General features: G+C 38.9%; 3 protein-coding genes across 3 annotated transcripts; all 3 read right to left on the bottom strand.

Moving 5' to 3' along the window:
* Positions 1 to 95: 95 nt before the first annotated feature.
* Positions 96 to 2,837, bottom strand: LOC122998617 (psychosine receptor-like). The gene is made up of 2 exons (XM_044375552.1): positions 2,735 to 2,837; positions 96 to 1,975 (listed from the first exon to the last, which is right to left on the bottom strand). The coding sequence occupies exon 2, from the start codon at positions 1,940 to 1,942 to the stop codon at positions 992 to 994; it is 951 nt and encodes a 316-aa protein (XP_044231487.1). The 5' UTR covers positions 1,943 to 1,975; positions 2,735 to 2,837; the 3' UTR covers positions 96 to 991.
* Positions 2,838 to 3,675: 838 nt separating this feature from the next.
* Positions 3,676 to 4,647, bottom strand: LOC122998550 (ovarian cancer G-protein coupled receptor 1-like). Its single transcript, XM_044375478.1, has one exon. The coding sequence runs from the start codon at positions 4,645 to 4,647 to the stop codon at positions 3,676 to 3,678; it is 972 nt and encodes a 323-aa protein (XP_044231413.1).
* A 1,076-nt stretch (positions 4,648 to 5,723) lies between these two features.
* LOC122998615 (B2 bradykinin receptor-like) lies at positions 5,724 to 13,056 on the bottom strand. The gene is made up of 2 exons (XM_044375550.1): positions 12,859 to 13,056; positions 5,724 to 8,819 (listed from the first exon to the last, which is right to left on the bottom strand). The coding sequence occupies exons 1-2, from the start codon at positions 12,876 to 12,878 to the stop codon at positions 7,793 to 7,795; spliced, it is 1,047 nt and encodes a 348-aa protein (XP_044231485.1). The 5' UTR covers positions 12,879 to 13,056; the 3' UTR covers positions 5,724 to 7,792.
* Between the last annotated feature and the right edge of the window lie 6,117 nt (positions 13,057 to 19,173).

The raw sequence follows: 19,173 nt of genomic DNA, 5'->3' as shown, positions 1-19,173 counted from the left end.
GGAACATAGTTTTACATTTATCTGTCATCAGATTTTTATGCAAATATGATTTTATTGGCCGTCTTTTCATTTAAAAATACATCATCCAAATGCTCTTGCTTATGGCTTTTATTTTTGACTCAAGGATGCAAAAAAATACTAAATGATTTCATGAGCAGTTTGACACCATGACATGATTTTGAATTTTTTTTTTTTTTCACAGAAAACAATGTGTTCGAACATACAGTGTCATTTCAAGGTGAGACTTACACAAATTTGAGAGTGGCTGCTCTGACAGAACTACTGGCTTAAATGTAAATTTTACAATTGTTACTGAAATAATTCTTAAGCCCTTTATTTGCAAATTCACAGCATTTTACTGTAGATTATAATGTGTTTGGTATTCAAAGATTAATCTTAATCAATTTTCCAAACTGTATGTACAGTGTTTTAATGAGATCATGGTACTTTCAGAAAGAAAAAAAACAACAACATTTTTTGAGTGTTAAATGGAAACATACCCTCCCCTGGCACGTTACATAACATACAAATTGAAAAAAAACATGCTGAAGAGAGACCACAGTCAAATGTACTGTGCTCTTGTTCAGTGACAAAAGTCATAGGGGTTGTTAAAAAACAAATATTCTTTCCTTATCCAATAGTTTATTCAAATTATAACTGGCGTCAAATTTACACAGAAATCCCTTCATTTTCTGTGTATCTGTCTGGAGAAGGTTTCTCACAACAGAATAACTGTGATGTTTGTCAGATACCCAGCTGTTCTCGTAATCAATTGTTGACAACATGAAACACATAGAACAGAAGCATTATCCTTTAACAGCTGACATTTTTTTTGCACATTTGACACTGTCTCACATTTGAAGCAGTGTCTGTAAATTAGTCATTTACTTCAGGATTATTGTCTAATGTTTAATGTTTAACTGTAAAGATCACCACAAGGAGTTTACATTATTTTATCTTGTACTTTAGATGCTTCTGTAGTTAATTTACCCTATACCATCCCTTCATTGTTGCCTCTCTTCTTTCCCTGAAAGAAAAGAACAACCTGATTGACATTTGCCTGCCCCGTTCTAGTAATGAAGCAGTAAAGGAGTGGGTCTGCGAGGCAGTTGAGGCTTGAGATAGCTATGCTGATCTTGTAGGGATAAAGAAGCCATTTGACATCCCCGCAATCGTCCACCAGCATGCGGAGAAGCATCATGACGTGGATAGGTCCAAAGCAGAACAAAAGGCAGAACAAAACTATTGTCAGGAGCTTTGAAATCCGTTTACGTTCCTGTTCCTCTGTGGCCTGGTTGGATTTCACTGCCTCACAGATCCCCCAGGTGGAAAACATCACAAGGAGAACTGGAACAATAAATCCCAGGAAGAAGCGTACTACATTAACTCGAGCCAGATTCTCTGACAGTGGGAGGGAGATGTCAAAGCAGACAGAAAACATGTTGTTTTCATGGTATGAGTCCTCCCAAGTGATAGTGGTGGCATTGAAACAGACTACCAGCACCCAAATGGAAACACTGACTGCCACTGCGGTGGCTACTTTCCTCAAGGATGTGTACTTTAATGGGTGAACTACTGCCAAGTACCGGTCAACAGCAATGCAGCAGAGGAGAGCATCACTGGTGTAAAAGTTAGTGAAGAGAAAGTAAACAGATACCACACATACATATCCTCCATGAGCCCAAACTCCTCGCCACAGGAAGTCCAGCCACAAAGAAAGGCCGATAGTGAAGGTCAGGTCACTCAGGGCCAGGTTGAATAGATACACACCAAGCTCGTTCCTCTGTCTAATGTGCTGCCAGGACACATAGAGGGAGAAGGAGTTGGATGGGATAGCAGTGATGATGATAGCCAGATAGAAAAATAGAAATGGCCTCCTCCCGGATGCGCTGTCAACCAGGTAACATTCTGAATGGTTAGTGGCCTGGGTTAAGTTTTCCATTGCAGATGTGATGTCTACAGTATATGCACACACCTTTAGAGAAACAAGGAACAAACGCAACAATGCATATGAATATCTAAAGTGGAAATCAAGAGTTTTTTCTTATTTTGGCAAATTAATCACAAATTGCTTCAATTTATTGTTGAACATTTTCCAAGCAAATATTTTAGATTTTTTTTCCCACCCTCCAGGCAGCCTTTGGGACTGCTACATTTCAATAAATTTTAAAAATCAACTTGCACAGTTTAGAAACTTGCTCCAAATTGGTAATCCACCACAATGACCATTCAATCTGCATGTTGAGTATCTTTTTATTGTCGTCTATTCTGAGTAGTCTGCCTAAAAACATTGCAGTAACCGGCTCTCAAGTCTCTGATGTTGCAATGTTCTTGATTGCACTGACAAGGAAGACATTTCAAAACACATCCTGTCGGCAACTGCATTACCACACGACAATAATGTAACAAAAACCATAGCTGGTCAAATTTTCACTATGATGGATTACAGTTTATCTAGATGTAATGTCTAGATGTGATGTTTACACCTTGCTGAAATGAATGTAAAATCAATGATGTCCTGGAAAGAGGAAAATCAGTCTAAAATGAGAAGAAACTTAAAAAGGGCTTGAGCTGTACCCTTCTAACAGGCTAGTTCATGGGATAAAACATGAACATCTATCATTTGGTGCTTTAAGTCTTTAACTTTCAACCATAAACCTGTGTTATCTCAATATTTTACAAAGAAAAGCAAAAACTCATTTCAAGTTCAAAACTTATATAGAGTTGTACTTACTTTTTATTTTATTTAGTCGTACTTCTGCTCCAAATTCTGTCCATAAAATTCATGATTAAAATGTAAAAAAAATTAAACACTTTTGTGGAGTGGATTCATTCAGTTGTCCTGTCTTCCACTGCTTATAAAAACAGGAAGAGTCAGCAGCTGCCTCTTTGTTGTCCCTGACTACATGTCATTTACTGGGTGATAGGTCATAACAGAACAAACTACCAGTGTTAGAGGACCACACAGCAGATTTAATTAGGATACAAAGTATATACACAGCTTGCTATTCATGTTTGGTGTGTCAATATAGATGTTGACTTGGGTAAAGGTGATGCTGATTATTCTTCTCTGTCCTCTGATAAAAGAATACGCATCTGCTTGACTAATTGCTTCCATAGCGTAGTTATGGCTGGCTGAGCATACATGCTCTAAAGGATAGGTTTACATTTTTTCAAGTCTGTCTTAAAACAACACCCACATATGTACATTGAAAGCATTATTGGATGCTGTAATTATTTCTCCTCTCCATTTAAACCCCCCCCCCCCCCCCCCCCCCTCCCTCCCGAAAGCAATGTCAGTATCAAGTGATGAGAGACAAAATCTGTAGCTCTGTGTAAGAATTCATTCTTTGTGGTTTTTGTGTTACTGTCCATCTGCCAACACTTTCAACCCATTCTTTGATACAATTTTGCACCAGAAAAACAATCAACAGGGTATATAAAATTACTGTTACTGAACTTAAATAATCAACCAAAAATCAATTAAACGTGATCTTGTTTACACCACAATCAACCACTTTAAATAACAGATGATTTGTCCAATAAAATATCAAGATAACAGTGTCAGTAAAAAGGCAGTAGTACCCCTACAAATTCCTCTAAAATGACACAGTCCCAAATAAAAATAGTTTTCTCTTTTAATTTAAAATTATAGGTTAAAAATAAAACACAAAATCAATGATGTTGTTTAAACGAAACTGACAGAATCCTAGAGCTCATTGACACTTTCTTCCACATAAAAACTTCCCTACACTTCTCCACAGCTTTCCTTATCTCTTTCTTGGCACTGTCACTGATTAAACAGTATATTATAGGATCCAATGTACTGTTTATGGTGGTGGTAGCAACTGTGACCAAATATGGATCTTTGAGCCATGATGCCCACGTGCAGGATTCGGGCTCCAGTATGGCCCTGAGCAGCATGACAGTCTGGTAGGGCACAAAGGCCACTATGTAGGTTAGATAGAGGAACAGTAGCAGCAGCCCCACTTTCTTCCGCTCTTCTGCCAGGATGGAGGTGCTCTGTTGGAGTGATTGCATGATCTGCTGAAAGCAAAAGGTCATGATGATGACTGGGACCAAGAAACCCAGGATGAACCGCGTGATGGCGAAGTTGGCATCTTCTCTGGTCATAGGTATTCGCTCCTGGCACAAGCGTCTTGAGGAGAAAGCGTGCAGTGCCCCTGTGTGGTCAAGCAGGATAATGTGGACGATAATCTCCAAAGTCCATACAGCAATACTCACAACTGTTGTTGTCTGCAACTCTCGGACCCAGTGAAAGTGCAGAGGGTAGACCACTGCTAGATAGCGATCAACAGAGATGCAGCAAAGGAGGCCTGAGCCGACATAAAAGCTGTTGTACATGACCACAGCCACTGAGCTGCAGAGACCATCACCCACAGGCCGCTGTAGAGCCAGTTCAATCCAAACAGGCAGAGAGATTGTGTACAGCAGATCGGAGATGGACAGGTTGATGAGGTAGACTGCCATGCTGTTCCCTTTCCTCATCAACATCCAGGCTACATACAAAGACAGGCAATTAGCCGAAAAGCCAACAATAAAAAATAGAGAATAGGCAGCCGGATACATGTGCTGCTCCACTGAAGAATTCAGGGAGCAGCTCGCTTGGTTGAGTGTTGTGTTCATCCTTTCACTCGATGCAGACTCGACCTGAATGGGAATGGAAATGGGAAGCTCTGTGTTGTGTTGAACTGAGATAAGTTCTGCCATGCAAATAACTCTCAGGAAAACACCTTGGTCATGCTTAAAATGTAAATGGCATCCGATGCTATCACTGTAGCTGTCATTTTATTTCCGTAGTGTTGAAAGCTTCCTTACTACATTTCAGCAGGAAATGTTACTCTTAACTCCACTGTGTTTATTTGATATCTATAGCTATTTTTGAGATTAAGAATTTACATTAAAAAAAGAATAAACCTATAAAATACGAGTAAGTAACTTAATATGGGGAAATTATCCAATGTGTCGTAGATAAGCAAAGCAAAACTTTTATGCAAATTTGTGTATCAGGATTGTGTTTTGGGGGGGCTGACCCCCAGGTTGGGAACCACTGGACTAAACTATCAGTATAAAAAGTTGTTAAAACTTGCTCAACCTCAACCAACTAGTAAAATGCCATTGATGTATCAGTATTAACAATCTAATAATTATATAAAAATATCACAGGAGCCATTTTTCCTCATAAATAAGTACATTTAAATATTTCTGTACTTCTACTTAAGTAAAGCATCTGAGTACTATTGGAAACTGGTGACTCTGGATAGTATAAACTATACGCAGGGCTTTCCAGGAACAGCATGTGCCTGTATTTGCATATCACTGTCATCGCCCGCTATGAGTGCCAACAGTGGTGCAGTGAAATATCTTCATGTTTCATTATGTTGATATGTGTTGTGCTTCTGAGACAACCCATTAGACAACAGGGTTCTGTGGAATATTATCCACTGAGAGGAAAGAATGACCATTTTTATGTACCAATGTAAGGCTCAAACTTACCAAATAAAGTCTTGCTGGAGGTGCTGGAGATAAGATTCAGTGTTTAAAAATAGAAAAAAAAACACCCGCCCCCTCCTGTCTGTGCACCCATTCCATCTGCCCTTATATGTGAATACTTAACAGAATAACAAGCTCAAACTCCCTTTTTAAAAAGAAGGAAAATTAAGAAAATTGGGGAAAATTAAAGGTTATGGGAAATGGCACAATATACTGTAAAGTACACTGTAATTCAGACATTTATCAACAAGCAAAGTTACAATGAGAGGCATAGACATATACAAGGTTAAAGCTTTTCAAACAAAGTTGTGACATTGATCTATAATGGGCTCAATGAAATAGAATCTCCTCTTGGCCTGAGACCATTAAAGTGTAATTATGCTTTTTTTCTTATTTTCATAGTCTTGACTCTTATTTGCACAGTGAAATCATTGTACTCATCAAGTTAACTGTTGACATCTGTGAGCGCAACATTACTGAAAATGAGGCAGACTGGGCAAGAAACTCAAGCTTTCAGATGATCAGATTTTACACAAATAAAGTGACTGCCTGTGTGTCTGAAACAGTTTGACAGCTGCATTCCCAGATAATTCCACTGAGTGCATTGGGAGGGGAAATGGAGGTCAATTGGATATTTATTTCCCAAGCTTGTCATTGTAAACATCCATTGAAGCTGGGAGCAAGGTCGCACATCTAGTTTAGCTTTGACCAACAGTTGTGTGTCTGCATAATGTTCTGTAGAGCAATGCAGGGTCATTGTCAGCATTTCTGGTGAACTTTTGGTCTCACTTACAAGTAGTTTAGATAATCTGGGTGAACTGTTTGCCTCACCAGTCACTCATGATTCTTGCAATATCTGATGGCCAGTGGCTGAAACAAGATGATATACCAACATCACCTTTGATGATGTCCTGAACTGGAAAAAAACAAACAAAACTTTTGCAGTGCTTACAAAAAGAATAAAGTCCCCAGTCACTCATTGTAAGACTTATATTTATAATATTGTATATGTGTACATTTACGGTATATCAGCAAAAGATTCAGTGTAAGGCTTTTGCAATTATGCCACTCTAGGTGTTACATTAAATTAAATATACAAATTATCTAACAATTTATGCACAAATTTTTTGTTCACACCATACAAAGAAACTGGCATGACTGTGTGAGTCACTACTCTTCAGGCTACTGTGACTTTGAATAGTAAAAACAGTGTACACAACAAAATTGTACAAATTGTATGAGCATGCAAATGTGTTCACAGTGCGTAGGTGGTCATTCTCCAGTCAGCTTGCAGATTTAAATTAGCCAGTCAAAGGAAGGAGACAGAAGGGAGGAATATTACATGGATATTAAATATGTTTAGCATTAAAATATAACAAATCAGTAAAAGTAAGGTCATGTAAGAGTACAGAGCAAAAGATTCAGACACACACTGTATATACTGTATATCTACAAACATGCACAGAGGGCTGAGAAACATCTCACATTAAATTGTCATTACTGCTACACAGAGACACAAAGTCTGTTTCCATCTCCCACTACTTCCATTATCTTAGTTTGTGTCCATTACTTCTCCAATATAGAACACAATTTGAAAGGCTGTTTAATTATGTAAGTGTTATTATTGTGTAAAATCTAAAAGCAATTCTGATGAAACAACAATTAGAGCATGAGTTTTAGGATGGCAGATAATGTAATTCTCACTCTCATATCCTGTACATTGTACAACTTCATCCAAGTAGTACCAGAAGCAGTCCAAAATGTAAACAGAATGTCATGAGTTGCATCTGATCACTTGCATTAAAGATGATCACACTGTCTCTTTCATTTGTCCTGATCTAAGTAGACATTGCACACTGTTGAGAAAGGCAAGACACACTAAAACCTGGCCTCCAAAAGCCTTGTCCATCAAAGAGTGTGTCGAGGAAGGTTTAAGGCTGGGGAAAGACCCCAACACAGTAAGAGGAGTAGTGAGTAGTAGTAGTAGTACTGAGTTATGTTCCATCTGGAGCAAAAAAACATGAGAGAGAGGGAGTTCAAATCCCAGCATACTGAGCAGAATCTGATGGGCTACCTTCCAAGGGGTACATCATGCATATAATCAAGTAAATGCTATTATCTTGTACTTCACCTCTCTGTCTACGTGAACATGATGCAGGTATGACTCCAAATATTTTTCTTATCTCACTTCTGGGTCACACCCACTTCATCATGTGAAATTGTTCAAAAAACATAGACCATAAACTCTCAAAAAATCACAATCTTGCAGATCAGCTTGTCAGCAGACATCATTAGCTCGAACACTGCTTATTAGGTTGCTGCGTGTGGAGGTGAGGCTTAAGATCGTTGTTCTCCTAATGGACTGCTGACTGAAGAGTTCCTGAACTTTTTTCTGAAAGTTCTTTCCTACAATGATGTAGAGGATGGGGTTGAGAACGCTGTTGAAGAAAGCTAAGTAGGTGAAGATCTGGTTACAGATGTGTAGGATGGCTTGAAGGTCACATCCTTTCAGGATTTTAACTGCTTGGAGTGAGACTAGTATCTTAATAAGGTGGAATGGCACCCAGCAGATCAGGAACGCCACGAGAACGACCAGCACCAGAGTGGTCGCCTTGTGGTCTGTGTTGTGTTGAGTGTTCAACCCCTCCACTGACCGGTTCTTTAAAGCTTGAATAATCTTGACAGTGCACCAGGTAATGATAGAAATGGGGAGGATGAACTTGAAGATGATCAGTATCCCTTCACACAACAGATGTATAGTGTCATTTGGGTATTTATGCCGGCAATAGTGACCTTTTACTTCCCTGAAGTAGAGTATGGGGACACCCAGGAGCAACCCGAAACCCCACACCAGCAGACAGCACAGTTTGGCAAACTTTGGCCGACGAAACCTGTCATGAGACAGCGGGTGCACCAGTGCCACATAACGATCCATCACGATCAGAACAAGAAAGTAGATGCTGCAGCAGGCATTCATATTGATGCCCAGGTTGACCAGTCGACACAGGAGATCACCAAAGGGCCAATAATAATTGTGGGTTACATTCACAGCCCAGAAGGGCAGACAGGACACCAGCACAAGGTCGGCAGCAGCCAGGTTGCTCAAGTAGATCTCAGCCACGGTGAAGGCCTTCTTGTGTAAGTAGAAAACCGTAAGGACAAACACGTTAAACACAATTCCCAGCACAGCGATGAGCCAGATATATATGGCCATCCATTCCTCGGATTTTTCAAGAGGACAATCAGTGCCATTGGTGCTGTTACGATCTTTATTTACAGCTGTGGTGCTGAAATTAGCAGGAACACTGTGGATAGAGGAAGGCAAACAAGACAAAACATTATTATAATCATAACGTGGAATACTGAGAAACACTGACTTTTGAGTAATACTGAATACTAAATGGGATACTGAAAAACCCATTTTATTTTGCTTAGTGCAGCTCCCAAAGATGTTTGTATTGGTTGTGGACAAAAAACTGTGGCAAAATGTAGGCTCAACAGGAATTCATTTTATAAGTATCCTGTCTGGTTGTTTTTAATAAACTAACTTTATTAAAACAGTAGAGCAATCCTTATCCAATAACTTTCACATGTTTGTCAAGGGTTCATACTTTTTTTGATACTTAAAAAAACTGTTTTGGTGCTGCTGGCTGACACACAATTTAACAAAGTAATGAAGGCTAAGCAAATAAGCCATGTAGAAGGCTACCATTACCAGACTACCATAAGACATGGTAACGTGCAATGGAAAAAGTGAAACAAAATCACTCAGATGTTTCCACAAACATTTATTGGCCAAAGAAAAAAACAAAACAAACAATGCAATGATATCTGCAAAACATGAGTGGGTAGGAGCTTCCTTGACGATGAGTGATGAAAGATAACATTTGGGATACCATGGTGGCCTCAGGGGTAAAAGCACTTGACCCACATTTTGCTGGTTCCTGTCTGGCTGTGGCTGGCTTTTCAACAATAACCTTACTGGTTTATTTATCAAGTACTATTGTTTGTGTGTTTTCTGTTGTACATATTCCATAAACAATTTAGAATGCAATTTAGAATATCAAAATGTGTTATAGTTACTGTATCTATAGTTTTATTCATCTGTATGGGGCTCCACAACCATACTGTACTGTATATGAAGTACTCATTTAATTTCATTTTATTAATATAACATATAATATAAAAGAGCGAAAGAGCAGGGCATGGGGGATACCAGATTTGATGATCTGGTACCCCCCTGGTACTCAACTTCAAGCTGTAGCCTATTACACATTTCTGACTAGCTATAGCCCGGCAGTATTTGTAGTACAGTACGTAATGAATGACCTGTGATGGTGAATCAGAAGTGGTCAGTATTTTAATTGCTTTAAACCAAACTAATTGGTATTATATTTAAATTTCAGGTGTACATTGTGTTGTTAGCAAATTTGTGATTGTTGCTTAGACATGTCATTTTATTAAACCCCTTTATTACTGTATGCGAAAATGTCTCCTGAAAGCAAATTAAGACTTCAGGTTGTTTTTCAAGAGGACCTATTATGCTCATTTCAGCTCTAAATTTTTATTTTTGGACTCCACTAGAGTAGCTTTGCATGATTCACAGTTAAAAAAACTCCTTATTTATCTTATACTGGCCCTTTATGCAGCCCCTCAATATGCACAGTTTCTCTTACGCTCCATTTTAGCTCCTGTCTCTTTAAGCCCCCCCTCCCGATGAGCCCACTCTGTTCTGATTGGTCAGCTTTACGTATCGGAGTTCTGTAATTTAACGTCAATGCAAACCAAACAATTCCTGCTTTGCTGCTTCAAATTAAAAGCTTTTAAATGACTTACTAATGGGAGACCTTTATTGTGAGGAACTTGCAGGAAGTAAAAACATGTTCCTCACTGAATTAGCGGCACTAAAAAATGGTCGAAACAACATATGGAGCTATTTGAGCTATTTGTTCAGCGGATCAGTTAGAAATAATGCATGGAGGAATAGTACAGGCAGAAACAGCCACAGTGAGATGTTTTATGAGGAGCTGCAGACAACCAGCACACCTCCAACAGATAAACTACTTATTTTACTTTGCTGTGCTGTGTAATGGCATCGTGGCTTGGCGCAACTACTCCCGGAGCAGAGCAGCGAACTTGTGCGCTGTGCACGTAGCAGATGTCCATATAAAGGAAATCCGTCATGAACTGACATCAGCTCCGGCTGAAACTTAGTGTTCAGAGCAGTCTGAAGCTGCTGCTTTTTGCTAACAGGGATTACTACTACATGCATTTACCTCGTTATTTGACACGTCGGCCACTTTTAAGATGGACATCCGACATTGTGACATTATATATATGTCTGAAAATAAGGAAAAGCACAATACGTCCCCTTTAAAGATGAACCAAAGTGTCAGTAACAGCTGAGCTTCTCTCTATATGAAAGCGCGTAATCTCTGTCTATCTGTCTGTCTGCCTGTATATATGTATGTATATATGTATGTATGTCTGTCTGTATGTTTGTCATTTGCATATCTCGAGAACCGTTCATCTGATCTACTTCACACTTGGTGGGTGTATTGCTGGAGATACAAGGGAGTGCACTTTCCAATTTTGGCGCAATTTGGACACGCAACACATTTAGTATTAATAAACTTGGAATAAGCAAGCAAAGTGAGCCGCTCAGCTCTGTGTCTGAGTGCAGCGGGGACTGTTATGTCAACACTGTCATATCACAGCGGGATGGGGTTTCTGGGCTCTGACTCGCTGAGTGGGACAACGACATGCACCCTGCTGAGTTAAACTGCCTGAGAGAGACGAACAAGCATACACAAGAGACAAAACAAGATGAGACAGAGGCAGTAAAACCACCCAGTAACAGCACGGACAGGTTTGATCAACCAAAATCAACCAGTGAAAAGCTGTAAACTGCTTCTACAGTTCAACTTCAGTTTAGTCTAACTGAAGTTTCTGTCTAAATTTAAATCATTTCATTTGTGAAATCCTTATCGTTTTAATTGATTTGATTGTCAGTTGATACATATATATGTGGTTCTCAAGAAATTATAAGTAAGCAGCCTGTTCCGAACAGGCACGTTTTGAATGGGCACTGCACTAGTTTTAACTAATAAGGATGTTTTGCAATCAAACATTCATCTTCTTTACATAATTAGGAGAAATATTCACATAACCCCATCCACCCATGGATCAGGAGCTGAATATTATTCTATATGCTTCATTGTGACATGAATATTATTTGTAATGTAAATTTGTTTGTGAATCTCAGGCATCATTTTTTCATGAAAATGCCGTCAGCAGCAGCCTGAAGAGCACAGAGACACACAGATAGGTAAACCGCAGGCATTTCTCAGATGGTTAAATGATAGTTATGAGCATTGCTGTGGCTCTGTCATGACACTCTTGAGTTGTGTCATCCAAATCAACAAACTGAAAGAAGAGCAGAGCCACAGAATGTCAGGTGAGGTTTGAAAACCTTACAGCAGATAGTTGTGTTAAACACAGCAGCAGATAACCTAGAAGTTATTTTTCTTTGAACATTTATTAGGAAAATCTATCATGTGTTAGTTTTAAATACTAATTTTAATCTGCATTAATAAAATAAAATGTAAAACATCTAATTGAAATCAGAAAAATTCAAGCCTTTTTTAGGCAAGTTATATCAGCAAATACATATTCATTGAAGTAAGTGCTTTGGAGAGTTACATGTGTGCATTTGAAAGAGAAAAGAGAGATCAAATTCATACTGTTTATTTTGGCTGCCTTTTATGTTTAAAAAAATAAACCTACGCCCTTAACTTAAGTTGCCAAAGTGCAAGTGCAGGAATGGTTATCTATTTGTCTACCAGTAACAGCTGTCATTAACCACTTGTATGCATATGCCACGGTACCATTTGTTGAGTACGACTTTTCCTTTTGTATTACTATTTAGCACTTTACAGAAACTTAATCTTTGACATTTACTGCATCTACAGTTTCAGAATAATTTCATCTACAGTATATTTGGAGCCACAACAGTGTAAAAATGCTTTCAATTCAATTGAATCCAAAGTCAATTTCAATAGACTTTATATTTGTGCATCAGCATAAAACACAGTTTAACATTTTTAAATACTCTTTATACTATATATATGCATCTTTACTGTTTATTTAAACATTAAAGCTGATTCTTGCTGACATCTAACACTAAGCATGATGACTCAAATAGTGAATGAACAACAGTGCAAGTCCATATGTGACATATTGTAACCACAAAAATACCGGGTTTGTCTAGATTTAACCCTTTTCTGTGAGGATAATGGTAAAAACAGAAAAGTAATATACAGACCAAATAATGCTTGTACATACCTTGTAGGCAGATGAGCCATTACTCCTGAGTAAGTCTAGATGTGGAATGTCCAGATACACAGCCACACTGTAGTCCTACTTTCTGCTACTGTCTTCTGTCTGTCTCTGACTCACTCTCTTAAAGGAGAGAGGGACTGTTAAGTGATAATGTTCTTGAGAATGCCAGCTGCCTTGCTGTATTGCCCCACCTTCCTGCTAATTCTGCCTCCTGTTTTTTTCCCTCCTGCACTGTATACACAGAATGTCATTCTTAACATAAGGTTAGGTCAGATTGTTTTTTTAAAGGGGAAATATTATGATAATGGAATGTAATGGAATAAACAACTGATTCTGCTCTGATCCAGAGCAGTTTACCGGTGGGAAGAGTTTGTTTTCTAAATATTTTGGGTTTAAGTGGATTTATCTTCAATCTTGCTTCTCACGTAGCTGGAGCAAAGCTAACACCGGAGTCACACACCACCTCAGCTGCTGTCATCAACAATTAACATCTTAAATGCTGGTGAGTTATATAATTTTATAAACAATAACATTGCAGCCTTATTTATGCCTTTAGATGACATTATTTTGAGATATTTTCAGACATTTTACAAATCAACATCATGATGTAGTTATTTCGGAATCCTTTTGATTAATTTATTGCAATTAAATCACAGCAAAATCTAAGTTTACACCCAAATCCAGCATCCAGCTCGAATCAATCCAACTCGTGCCCACAAAGTCTGCCCGAAATTTGAGTGTCATGATTGATGACCAACTAACCTTTAAGGTTCACATGGCCTCAGTCGCTTGATCACGTCGATTCACCCTGTACAACATGAGGAAGATCAGTCCCTACCTGTCTGAGCATGCAGCACAACTCCTGGTACAGGCTCGTGTTATATCACGCATTGACTACTGCAACTCCTTACTGGCAGGCCTCCCTGCATGTACACTTAAACCTCTGCAGATGATCCAGAACGTGGCAGCGTGTCTGGTCTTCAATCAGCCCAAAACAGCACATGTCACCCCGCTGTTGATATCCCTCCACTGGCTCCCAGTTGCTGCCTGCATCAAATTCAAAACCCTGACACTTGCTTACAAAATAGCAACTAAAACAGCTCCTGCCTACCTGAACTCCCTCATTCAGGTCTACACTCCCTCCCACCCACTATTCTCTGCCAACGAAAGGCGCCTGGTATCACCACCATAACAGGGCCCTAAGTCACTAGCTAGACTCTTCTCCTCTGTAGTTCCCCAGTGGTGGAACAAGTTACCAAACTCTGTTCGATCTGCAGAGTCCCTCTCAATCTTTAAGAAAAGACGAAAGACCAAGCTCTTTCGCAAACACCTCTGCACTTGATGAACTGTGGGGAGAGAAAAAAACAAAAAAACAAAAAAAGAAAAACAAAAAAACCCCCAAAAAACAAACAAAACAAAACAAAACAAAACAAAACAAACAAACAAAAAACCCCCCATACTTCTATGCACTCTATGCACTCTAATCATTGCCTTGTTGCACTGCCTGTTGTCATCTACGTCCTATCGGGCCCAAACTTAAGCTTTATGGCACTTACTCGTGTTGTTGTCTCCTGACTAGATCCTTGCTTGTGTTGTATCAGTCTCATATGTACGTTGCTTTGGATAAAAGCGAAATGTAATGTGATGTAAAATCGACCGTTCTGAACAGAGCTATTTAGACAGGATGAGAAGGTTGCTGTGGTGCTTAATATTTGATGTATTTTGACCAAAGTATGTCAGAAATTTTATTAAGACCCCAGAGCACTGTGTTAACTTGAGGAAAAGAGGTATAATATGGCCCCTTTAATACACATGACCTGGGTGGGGAAGTTACTAAACAAATTTAAATGACATTTTATCTCCCATCTGTCTTTTTATAAATATCATACTGTAATGCTAGAAAATGTTAATGACAATTCAGTAGTAATACCCAGGAAACAACAAGCAGCTTCCAGGCTAATTACAGGAAGAGAGAAGAGGTTATATATTTGTGTGAACCAGCTTTTTATGAAAGGGTAACACTTCATTTTACAGGTCTGCAAATTTCATGGTAATTAGGTGATAATTAGCAAGTAACCTCTTTGAAATTTCTTTGAAATTACTCCAAAATGTATCTCCAATTTCATGGTAAGTAGATATAATAAGCAAGTAACTTATTTTAAATTTTGTTGAAATTACCCCAAATTTACCCTAGCATTTACCTTGAATTTCATGGTAAGTAAGTGAGTTGTTGCAGCTTAATTTCCAAGTAGTTTCTGTCTAATTTCTATTGAGCGGAACCCTATATTGAAGTGAGTTGTTGGAATTTCCAAGTAATTTCTGCTTAACTTCTGTGGATCATACCAGCTTAACTTCCAACTAGTTAGGGCCCGAGCCCAAAGGGCAAAGGCCCTCTTGTATTTCATGTGTTTGTTTCTTTCTTATTATTCTTTCTTTATTAATCCGCCACTTCAACCCTAAATTTGACCCCTAAACATGCTCAAAAACTCACCAAATTTGGCAGGCACATCAGGTTTCGTGAAAATTTGATAAAATGTAAAAATTAACCGCCAAAGTGCCAAAATGTTCTTGAGAGCGCCACCCATGTAACGAATATGGCCGCCACGGCCCACAGGAATGTCGGAGAGAGATCGAACCAAAACTCAATTATTCGTCTCATCAAGACCTACACATCATGTGCTGACACCCCTGACCTAAATCCAACAGGAAGTCTGCAATAAGCCCATCAAAGTACGACTTTGCGCCAATTTTGGACCTTGAATAAACACTATCTCCTCCTAGGGCGTTAATGGTATCAGCTTCAAACTTGAATACATGACTTATGACAAAGTTGAAGTGCCACATCGCACCTTACAATGGAAACCAATGGGGAGGCAATCTATGGGCATGGACTTTGTGCCAAACTGAGGCGTCTGATGTCTAAACTATAAGTCAGACCACTTTCAAACCCGTATCAATGGATTTGCGATGAAAATTCCTACTAAAATGTGATTTTTAATGTGAGATTTGGCCAAAGCCATGGAATTTATGAGGATATTTCACAAGAGGAGTACTCTGAAATCCTTCTCTCCAGCTGAGAGGGAGAAGGAGGGAAGAAAGTGGGGGGATGGGTGTCGGGGACGGTTAAATGGAGCTCATTTTTGAAGGATACAGCAGAAAGGTCTGAATACAGTACATTATATACAAACTTTGAATGAAGTTTGGTGTTATTATCATTTATTTTACAATAATTATGAGTCTTATATGTATAATTCAGTAGTGGGGATGACCTATGAGGGGAAGGGAAAAAATTGTCTTATTGTCTCTACACACCTGACAGCACACATTTCAGTCAAACTTTGACCAGGTCATGTGGGTTAAAAGTCTTTACTTTTCTAAAAGTAGACTTGATGAAAATTAGGAAATTAATTTGTTTTACACACACAACTCATCAAGAGTTTTCAATTTACCAATTGAAATTCAAGTGAATGGGCCCAAAACTTGCATAATTTTGATGCCACAGGTGTGAGCAAGACAGACATGTCTCACCCTGCAGAAAATTGTCATCCTCACACTGTTGAGATTTGATGTTTCGCCTTGACAGAGGAAATTGCTATAACTTTATTGTACATGCTCCAGTCTGCACCAAACTTCACGTTTGTAAAGTCAGACCTGTCAGCCCAGGTCTGGAGACATCTACATGCCCCTGACAGAAGCCCTTGGACTGTTCCACACCCTGACATGCGCAAAGGTGCGAAGGCCTGTTCAACGCTGCTTGCAGCTTTAATTCTTTCTTTATTATTACGCCACTTCAACCCTTAATTTGACCCCCTAAACATGCTCAAAAACCCACCAAATTTGGCATGCACATCAAGTCAAAATGTAAAAATTATCCCCCAAAGTGCTAAAATGTGCTCTATAGCGCCACCTATGTATCAAAAATGGTGGCCACGGCTCATAGGAATGTCATAGAGAGATCGAACCAAAACTCAATTATTTGTCTCATCAAGACCTACAAATCATACGCTGACACCCCAGCCCTAAATCCAACAGGAAGTCCGCAATATGTCCATGAAAGTATGACTTTGTGCCAATTTTGGACCCCGATCAAACGCTATCTCCTCCTAGGGCATTAATGGTATCGGCTTCAAACTTTAATACATGACTTATCACACTGGGCTGAACAAAAGATTTTAAAAACTTTGCAATAACTTGAACGGTTTAGATTTTGTAAGCCCTGAAAGTTGTAGTGCCACATCACACCTTACAATGTAAACCAATGGGGAGGCAATCTATGGGCATGGACTTTGTGTCAAACAAAGGCTTCTGATGTCTAAACTATGAGTCTGATCACTTTCAATGGATTCCCCACAAAATTTCCTACTGCAAAAAGGGGATTTTCAATGTAAGATTTGGCCAAAATCATGGGATTTATGAGGAGATTTCACAAGAAGAGTGACATTCTCCTCTCCAACTGAGGGGGAGAGAGAGAGAATAGGAGGGGGGGATGGGTGTGGGGGTTGAATGGAGCTCATTGAGTGACAGTGACAGTTTAGTGATAAAGTGCTGCAGAAAAATAAAATCAAAACTAAAATTTGTAGCTCTGTACTGCAGTTTTTCCTTTATTAGGATTCGAGCACCTAGCGGTTCACTAACACTCTCCATTCAAATATATGAGTATTTTTCTGTGTCCAGCTACAGTTACTTATTGTCTCTACACACCTGACAGTACACATTTCAATCAAACTTTGACCAGGTCATGTGGGTTAAAAGTCTTTACTTTTCTAAAAATAAACTTGAAAATTAGGAAATTAATTTGTTTTACACACACATTCATCAAGAGTTTTCAATTTACTAATTGAAATTCAAGTGAATGGGCCCAAAACTTGCATAATTTTGATGACACAGGTGTGAGCAAGACAGACATGTCTCACCCTGCAGAAAATTCTCATCTTCGCATCGTTGAGAATTGATGTGTCGCCATGACAGAGGAAGTTGCTATAACTTTATTGTACATGCTCCAGTCTGCACCAAACTTTACATGTTTGATAAGAGTCCCAGCCTGAACACGTCTACATGACAATATTCCATCAGTGATGCACACCGGCTGAACAGCCTTATGAAATAGCAGGTAAGCAGCCCCAGCAGCAGGCAAACAGTGGACAAAGGAAGTGATGTTTATCTACTTCTTGCACTGTCTGAAAACAGCTGAAGACATCTACATGCCTGTGACAGAAGCCCTTCGACTGCATTGGGCTTGATGTGCATGGAGGTGTGAAGGCCCGTTCAACGCTGCTTGCAACTTGCAGTTTTAATTCATGTGTTTGTTTGTTTCTTTCTTTCTTATTCCGCCACTTAAACCCTAAATTTGACCCCCTAAACATGCTCAAAAACTCACTAAATTTGGCACGCACATCAGGTCTGGTAAATAAATTGATAAAATGTAAAAATGAACCCCCAAAGTGCCAAAATGTGCTCGAGAGCGCCACCTATGTAACTAAAATGGCCCGTAGGAATGTTCTAGAGAGATCAAACCAAAACCGACTTATTCATCTCAAATCATACACTGACACCCATGCCCTAAATCCAACAGGAAGTCCGCAATTAGCCTTTCTAAATAAGATTTTTCCTCAATTTTCGCTCCTAAACAAATGCTATCTCCTCCAAGGGCGTTAATGGTAATACTTCAATTTACTGGCCTGCAGAAGTTAGGCAGAAACTACCTGGAAATTAAGCTGTAACAACTCACTTTAATTTAGGGGTCTGCTCAGCAGAAATTAGACAGAAACTACTTGGAAATTAAGCTGCAACAACTCACTTACAAATTCAAAGTAAATGTTAGGGTAAATTTGGGGTAATTTCAACAAAATTTAAAATAACTTACTTGCTTATTATATCGACTTACCACGAAAGTTCAGGGTAATTTCAAAGAAGTTACTTGCTAATTATCACCTAATTACCATGAAATTTGAGGTAAATTTTGGGCTAATTTCAAAGAAATTTCAAAGAAGTTACTTGCTAATTACCATGACATTTGCGGACCCGTAAAATGAAGTGTTACCGAAATGGAATAGTAGGTTATCATTTTATAAATCTTTTGTGTATATGTTACAAATGTTTTTAAACTAAGGGGTCAATGTTTGTTATCAACTGAATGTGATGTCATTGTCATTTTGGGGATATATGTTGGTGAAGAAATCCTACTCCTAGTCTAGTTGAACTCTTGAACCTGTTTCTATCTGAAGGCTGCTTGTTGACCTCTGGGGTTAGCTAGAGATATCTTAAGCCTACTGTTTTAGAGACTGTGTGGATCATGAGGTACCTAGACAAGCTAAAGTT

This window comes from Thunnus albacares, chromosome 15 (genome assembly GCF_914725855.1).
Source record: "Thunnus albacares chromosome 15, fThuAlb1.1, whole genome shotgun sequence".
In the NCBI taxonomy this organism is placed as follows: Eukaryota; Metazoa; Chordata; class Actinopteri; order Scombriformes; family Scombridae; genus Thunnus; species Thunnus albacares.
Note: the sequence above shows the minus strand (reverse complement) of the source record. Positions and strands in the feature narration are given on the sequence as shown.

Coding starts and splice junctions, on each gene's coding strand:
- LOC122998550 (XM_044375478.1), bottom strand. CDS start 4,647: ATGAACACAACACTCAACCAAGCGAGCTGCTCCCTGAATTCTTCAGTG.
- LOC122998615 (XM_044375550.1), bottom strand. CDS start 12,878: ATGGCTCATCTGCCTACAAG. Junction 8,820..12,858: donor ATGGCTCATCTGCCTACAAG/GTATGTACAAGC, acceptor CTCTATCCACAG/TGTTCCTGCTAATTTCAGCA.
- LOC122998617 (XM_044375552.1), bottom strand. CDS start 1,942: ATGGAAAACTTAACCCAGGCCACTAACCATTCAGAATGTTACCTGGTT.